The 8,220-nt window shown below is 36.5% G+C and overlaps 1 protein-coding gene across 9 annotated transcripts in view; it reads right to left on the bottom strand.

The window, feature by feature from the left end:
• SLC25A40 (solute carrier family 25, member 40) overlaps positions 1 to 8,220 on the bottom strand; it is a 40,642-nt gene that overhangs the window by 5,399 nt on the left and 27,023 nt on the right. For 8 of the 9 annotated variants that reach the window (XR_001364032.1, XM_014547597.1, XM_014547602.1 and 5 more), the window contains one exon: positions 4,947 to 5,056. Coding sequence is in view for 7 of the 9 variants with exons in the window: in XM_014547597.1 (XP_014403083.1) it covers positions 4,947 to 5,056 (110 nt within the window). In the remaining 2 variants the exon portion in view is untranslated. Of the gene's footprint in view, positions 1 to 1,158; positions 1,238 to 4,946; positions 5,057 to 8,220 lie in introns of all 9 variants that reach the window. The other variant, XR_001364033.1, reaches the window with a different exon arrangement.

Raw genomic sequence — 8,220 nt, 5'->3', positions numbered from 1 at the left:
TCTAATCTAATAAAAGAGAAACATGCAAATTGACCATAACTCCGCTATGCCCCAAGCCACTCCCACCAGCCAATCAGAGCGACTATATGCAAATTAACCCAACCAAGATGGCGGCCGGCAGCCACGGAGCTGGAGCAAGCAGGAGGCTTGGTTGCCTCGTCGATGGAGGAAGCCAAGCTTCCCACCTGCCCTGGCCGGCTGTGGCCTCCACTAAAGGCAACAAAGTTTCAATTATAGAAGATAAATAAATCCCAGATACCTGCTTCCAGCCAGCCTCCACTGGGAGCTTGGGTGGCTGGGGGCTGTGGCCAGCCTTCAAACAGCCATCAGCCCCTCACCCAGGCTGGCCAGGCACCCCAAGGGGGACCCTCACCCTGAAGGGGCTGTGGCCAGCCTGCAAACAGCCATCAGTCCTTCACCCAGACTGTCCAGGCACCCAGGCGGGGACCCCCACTCTGAGGGGGCTGTGGTTAGCCTGCAAACAGCCATCAGCTCCTCACCCAGGCTGGCCACACCCTCATGGGGTGAGGGTCCCCACTGGGGGGCTTGGCCAGCCTGCAAACAGCCATCAGCCACTCACCCAGGCTGGCCAGGCACCCCAGCAGGACCCCCACCCTGACCTGGGACACCCTTCAGGGCTCACCAGCTGGCCCCACCCATGCACCAGGCCTCTATCCTATATAATAAAAGGGTAATATGCAAATTGACCCTAACAGCAGAACACCTGGGAATGACTGGTCACTATGACCCAGGCTGACGGCTGCCAGTACAGGGGTAGTGGTAGGAGCCTCTCCCGCCTCCTCAGCAGCGCTAAGGATGTCCGAATGCAGCTTAGGCCTGCTCCCCACTGGCAAGCGGACATCCCACGAGGGCTCTTGGGCTGCCAGAGGGATGTCTGACTGCCAGCTTAGGCCCAATTCCCCGGGGAGCGGGCCTATGCCAGCAGGTGGACATCCCCCGAGGGGTCCCAGGCTGCGAGAGGGCACAGGCCGGGCTGAGGGACGCCCCTGAGTGCACAAATTTTTGTGCACCGGGCCTCTAGTTTGATATAAAAGGCATGTACAGTAAATAAACCTGATCTTTTATTTTATTTGGCTTCTGGACTCACATTTGATCAATATACTCATAAAATGACCCTTAAAATCATTTATATTTCACCTGAAAAATGTTGACTTAAATTCTTGAAATGAAATCAGGTTCAAAGATCTCTCAATTATTGTGTCTCCACTTACACAATCTAGCATGTAGTAGGAAAAAAATAGCAATGATGTTATATTTGTTAAATCGCTTTTTGACACTTTCTAAAATGATGTGGTTTTCTGTTTTCTGACAGGAAGCCCTGACATTGTCCACTGACATACTTTTTTTTTTTTAAATCCTCACATGAAGATAAGTTTTTACTGATTGTAGAGAGAGAGCAACGGAGAGAGAAACATTGATGTGAGAGAGAAACACTGATCAGTTGCCTCCCACATATGCCCCAATTGGGGATCAAAACCACACCTAGGTAAGTGCCCTGACCAGAAACCGAACCCACAACCTTTTGGTGTACCAAACAAAGCTCCAACCAACTGAGCTACCCAGGGCCACTGACATAATTTTTCTGTTGCAAAGACAAATTTTTATTTGAAAACAGTCAAAAGGCAGCAATATTTTCTAGATCATTAAAATTTTTAATACATTTTTTATGTTAAACAGAATTAGTAAAATAAAACAACTTTCCTTCATATTACTGGAAAACTGGAAAAACATGCTAAAGCCATTATTACACTTTTTTTTTTAGATAGTAAGCATTTATTTGTAAGTTAATTGATGTCATTCCAACTATTAGAAATTCTAAAAATAAACAGTACTTGTTTTTCTTCAGAATGGATTAAGATATAAATTAAATACAATTAAGTGACATTTAATCACCTCACAAATAAGAGGGATAATGAGAAGAGTTTGCTGGCATCGGAACTATTTAATTGCTAAAAAAAAAAGTAATTGCTCTTTTGCCTCAATAGGCTTATAACCCACTAGGCTTAGTTTGATAAATCTCAGACCTGGGTATATTCAGAGCTGAATTTTGAACTCAGTCATAGTAGCTTTCTTAGCCTAGGTTTTTGATACAAATTATTCCAATATTTTCTTGCAGGTCTCCATCAGTGAGCTTCTTCACTCTTGTTTTCATTTGGTTCCAATATGTTAGCACCTCACTCTAAGTCATCACAAATTCATTTTGTAAGTATGTGGATACAAGAAAAGTCTTTGTGGCCAAGATCATAGTGATACGAATCTGCATAAAGTCTACTATATGACTTTTCATTATGGAGATGGGTGGGAAAAGGTGAACTCTCTACTACCCCAAAAATGGTCATTTGAGATTCCTCCCTTCCAATTGTATAATTCTTTTGTTAAATTTGTTAAAATTCTTTTAAAAAGTACTTAGCCAGCCTGGGCTAGGGAGCTCTGTTGGTTGGAGCGCTGTCCTGATACGCCAAGGTTGCAGGTTCAATTCCCAATTAGGGCACATATAAGAATCAACCAATGAATGCATAAGTAAGGGAACAAATCAATGTTTCTATCTCAAATCAATTTAAAAAGTTGTTCTAAAGTACTTAGTTAATATGTTCCCAAAGAAATAAATTAGCAGAAGAGAATGACATTATATTTATTCAATTTTATTATACAAATGAGATGACACTCCATTAAATATTACCTAACTAGGCATTTAATGAACAAATTGCAAAATACCTTGTAATAACAAAACACTATTTAAACTACTATAATTATCATAACTATAGTTATCAAACAAGTCCAAAAGTTGTTCAGAATATAATAATGTATATATAATAAAAACATAGATACAAAGTGCATTTTAAAATATTTGAATGGCTAGTAACTTATTCCCTCAAAACAGGAAAATAAATACTCAGAAAAATTTTAAAGCAGTGCAGCTCAAAAGTGCTATCTCAATAGACATGAAATGCTATGTAATATTTTGTTCTGTTTTAATAAGATAATTATCATTCTGACATATTAACAACAAAAGAGTAAACTTACAGAACCAGACAATGCTCCTGAAGTAAAGTTGATCATAAATGTGGGTTCATATAAACCAGATTTCTCACACAACCACTTCTTTAAAAGTTCATAGTTATACCAGTACATTGCTATAAAAAACAGAATGAAATGAATGCATATTTAGAAATGAAATGCGGACCTTAGAGAAAATATTTGGGAGGTTATCTATTAAAGGAAAAGACATTATAACCTTGACATATCTTGTTTTCTGTTTAAACACATACTAGGTAAGATTTTTAAAAAAGAAACCAAATTCCCAATAATATTATAGCAGTCTTATAAACAAAAACTCTATGCATCAGTGAAATAGGACTTTAATTCCAAAATCCAACGAAGACAGTAGCAGAAAGGTAAAGTACAAGCCAATCTTATTCATGAACACAGGTATACAACCCTACAGAAATTAAATAATAAAAAGCAACTGAAGCCAGAGGTATTTCATAAAAGATCATATACTATGCCTAAACTGGGTTATCTGAGGAATGCAAAGGTAGCAAATAAAATAAACCCTTTAGATGCCACATACCATTTGACAGAACCATGGGACCACTTCTATTTAAAGCAAACAAAGAAATTTCTTGGAAAACTAGGGTTAAAAGAGTTATTTAACTTGATAAAGGGTATGCATCAAGAACTTATACCAAAAATAATTATTAATGGTGAAACAACAGAACTATTTCCTTTAGAACAAGGAAAATGATAAGGATGCAACATTATCATTGCTACTATTCAAAACTTTACTAGGCAGTCCATAAGATAGAAAAAAAAAATAAAAGCTATAATGATTAAAAGTGAAGAAACAAAGTAGCTATAATTTACATATTATTGTCTACATAGAAAACACAGAAGATATGAAGATAAATTAGAATTATAACAGTTTTAAAAGTAGCTAACCATAAGCTAGTAGAGAAAATCTACTGTTACACTGCCTCAGGCACAAAGGGATTTAGGAACTTTTTTTAAAATAATAGATTTTTAAAAAAATATATTTTTTTTGATTTCTTTCATTTGGTTCCAATATGTTAGCACCTCACTCTAAGTCATCACAAATTCATTTTGTAAGTATGTGGATACAAGAAAAGTCTTTGTGGCCAAGATCATAGTGATACGAATCTGCATAAAGTCTACTATATGACTTTTCATTATGGAGATGGGTGGGAAAAGGTGAACTCTCTACTACCCCAAAAATGGTCATTTGAGATTCCTCCCTTCCAATTGTATAATTCTTTTGTTAAATTTGTTAAAATTCTTTTAAAAAGTACTTAGCCAGCCTGGGCTAGGGAGCTCTGTTGGTTGGAGCGCTGTCCTGATACGCCAAGGTTGCAGGTTCAATTCCCAATTAGGGCACATATAAGAATCAACCAATGAATGCATAAGTAAGGGAACAAATCAATGTTTCTATCTCAAATCAATTTAAAAAGTTGTTCTAAAGTACTTAGTTAATATGTTCCCAAAGAAATAAATTAGCAGAAGAGAATGACATTATATTTATTCAATTTTATTATACAAATGAGATGACACTCCATTAAATATTACCTAACTAGGCATTTAATGAACAAATTGCAAAATACCTTGTAATAACAAAACACTATTTAAACTACTATAATTATCATAACTATAGTTATCAAACAAGTCCAAAAGTTGTTCAGAATATAATAATGTATATATAATAAAAACATAGATACAAAGTGCATTTTAAAATATTTGAATGGCTAGTAACTTATTCCCTCAAAACAGGAAAATAAATACTCAGAAAAATTTTAAAGCAGTGCAGCTCAAAAGTGCTATCTCAATAGACATGAAATGCTATGTAATATTTTGTTCTGTTTTAATAAGATAATTATCATTCTGACATATTAACAACAAAAGAGTAAACTTACAGAACCAGACAATGCTCCTGAAGTAAAGTTGATCATAAATGTGGGTTCATATAAACCAGATTTCTCACACAACCACTTCTTTAAAAGTTCATAGTTATACCAGTACATTGCTATAAAAAACAGAATGAAATGAATGCATATTTAGAAATGAAATGCGGACCTTAGAGAAAATATTTGGGAGGTTATCTATTAAAGGAAAAGACATTATAACCTTGACATATCTTGTTTTCTGTTTAAACACATACTAGATAAGATTTTTAAAAAAGAAACCAAATTCCCAATAATATTATAGCAGTCTTATAAACAAAAACTCTATGCATCAGTGAAATAGGACTTTAATTCCAAAATCCAACGAAGACAGTAGCAGAAAGGTAAAGTACAAGCCAATCTTATTCATGAACACAGGTATACAACCCTACAGAAATTAAATAATAAAAAGCAACTGAAGCCAGAGGTATTTCATAAAAGATCATATACTATGCCTAAACTGGGTTATCTGAGGAATGCAAAGGTAGCAAATAAAATAAACCCTTTAGATGCCACATACCATTTGACAGAACCATGGGACCACTTCTATTTAAAGCAAACAAAGAAATTTCTTGGAAAACTAGGGTTAAAAGAGTTATTTAACTTGATAAAGGGTATGCATCAAGAACTTATACCAAAAATAATTATTAATGGTGAAACAACAGAACTATTTCCTTTAGAACAAGGAAAATGATAAGGATGCAACATTATCATTGCTACTATTCAAAACTTTACTAGGCAGTCCATAAGATAGAAAAAAAAAATAAAAGCTATAATGATTAAAAGTGAAGAAACAAAGTAGCTATAATTTACATATTATTGTCTACATAGAAAACACAGAAGATATGAAGATAAATTAGAATTATAACAGTTTTAAAAGTAGCTAACCATAAGCTAGTAGAGAAAATCTACTGTTACACTGCCTCAGGCACAAAGGGATTTAGGAACTTTTTTTAAAATAATAGATTTTTTAAAAAAATATATTTTTATTGATTTCAGAGAGGAAGGGAGGCGAGAGAGAGAGAAAAAAACAATGATGAGAGAGAATCATTGATTCGCTGCCTCCTGCAGGCCGCCTACTGGGGACTAAGCCTGCAACCCAGTCATGTGCCCTTGACCGGAATCAAACCCAGGACCCTTCAGTCCGCAGGCTGATGCTCTGTCCACTGAGCCAAACCGGCTAGGGAAAAATAATAGATTTTAAAATAGCTGCCAGAAATTGGGGATGGGTGGGTGTATCTATAAATAAATCTTTTTTTTAAGTGGCATATAACCTTTATGAAGAAAATTTTAAATCTCTGCTAAAACACTTTTAAAAAGAGTTATATAATAAAGAGATATGACACTCCTAGGGGGAAAAATAAGGTAATATCAAGTTTTCTTTTATAATGCACTAGTAATTTAGACAGTACTATAGTATTAGCACAGGGTTACGCAAACTGGCCAGTGAAAGCTTGGTATGTCAGAGGTGATACTGCAGATCACTGCAGAAAGTATAATTCAACATTCAGTAAATGTTGCTGGGGTAACTATCTACCCACTTGCAGGGGAAACAAATACTTATTCACTCCATAACCCAAATCAATTATGGATACATGAATGGCCAATGAAATAGTGTCCAACCTCAGCAATAATCAGAAAAATGTAAGTTAAAGTGAGATCACCACTTTAAATTAGTAGATAAACAAAAATTAAGAACTGCAACAATAAAAGTGCTGGGGAGGGTAATTTGTCCTCTTAATTTTACTCTTGTTTATGTGTGAGTAAGCAAGTTAACAGTGCTGCTGTGAACAGTCTCTTAGTGTACAAGAATTTCTCCAGTATTAAATGTGCTGGTTCACATAAATATATATATTTAAAATTTCATTTGGTAATATCCAATTCTTTTAAAAATTACAATGTTCTAATTCATATATTGAAGTGGTGACTTCATAAGTAGACTTCATTTTATTAGTATACTTTATATTTTATTAGAGGCCTGCTGCACGAATTTGTGCACAGGTAGGGTCCCTAGGCCTGGCAAGCAATCAGGGCCAATCTGCTGGGCAACTGGCAGGGTGATCAGGGGGCCCCCACTGGCACCCACCTTGGCTGGCCTGGGACCTGCCAGCTGGGGGCAGCTCAGGCATTGAGTGTCTGCCCCCAGGTGGTCAGCGCACGTCATAGCGACCAGTCGTTTTGCCATTCGGTCAATTTTCATATTAGCCTTTTATTATATAGGATATCTATGTTACCTTTCTTGTGTCAATTATATAATACAAAAATTAAAAATAGGAATTGGCCTAGGAATCTATGATTAATTACACTGTATGTTTCTAAACAGCATAACAACTGATCACAAAATGTTGGAGAAAAATACTAATGAAAAGGGAAAGATGTATAGAGATATGAATAAAAGAACCAAAGAAAAGGATTAACTCAAGAGAAAAAAAGAAAACAGAACATTAATATAAAGGTTCTTAATAATTATTTCTTTCAGGTCTTAAAGGAAAACTCCAATGATACACAAGAGAAATGGTACTGAACTATGCACATTCTACAAGTTAACTTTAAACGTCTTTTTCATGATTTTCACCCTTTTCATAATTCAATAATTAGCACAATCTTCTATCAGATTTATAACAGTCTTATTTACAGGACACTCATTTAATGGGGAAGGTTTTTATCTTTGATAATTGAAAAAAGTAGGAGTTAATATTATTCATAGGCAATCTTAAATGTAATTTGTGATATTTTTATTTATAGTAGTTTACTTACCTTGCTAATTATAACTTACTTAGAATAAGTTAAAGATAGTTTGTATTATCTAAATATAAATAAATACCAATTAATGTTGGAAAAGAAATTAAACACAAGAAAATAAAATCAGGCTTAAATTAGAAACTATTCCTAGCTAATAAAGAGGGAATATGCTAATTGACCCTCATGCCATTGCAAAGATGGTGGCACCCACAGCCAATAAGGAGAGAATATGCTAATTGACCGCCCCGCCCTCAAAATGGCAGCACCCACAGCCAATAAGGAGGGAATATGCTAATTGACTGCCATGCCCTCAAAGATGGTGGCACTCACAGCCACAAGGTAGCAGTGCCCAGTCCCCTCAGCCCCGCTGGGGTGGCAGGTGCGTGGCAAGGCCGGCCCTCCTGCCTCCAGAGTCCCCCAGTCCCCTCAGCCCCCCAGCTGCCCAGGGCTGGCCCAAGGCACAGGCAAGCCTCGGATGGTGGCTGCCCAGCCGCCCAGGGCCGCT

This window comes from Myotis brandtii, unplaced genomic scaffold (assembly GCF_000412655.1).
Source record: "Myotis brandtii unplaced genomic scaffold, ASM41265v1 scaffold48, whole genome shotgun sequence".
Classification (NCBI taxonomy): Eukaryota; Metazoa; Chordata; class Mammalia; order Chiroptera; family Vespertilionidae; genus Myotis; species Myotis brandtii.
The sequence above is the reverse complement of the archived record's forward strand: the minus strand, read 5'-3'. Positions and strand labels throughout refer to the sequence as shown.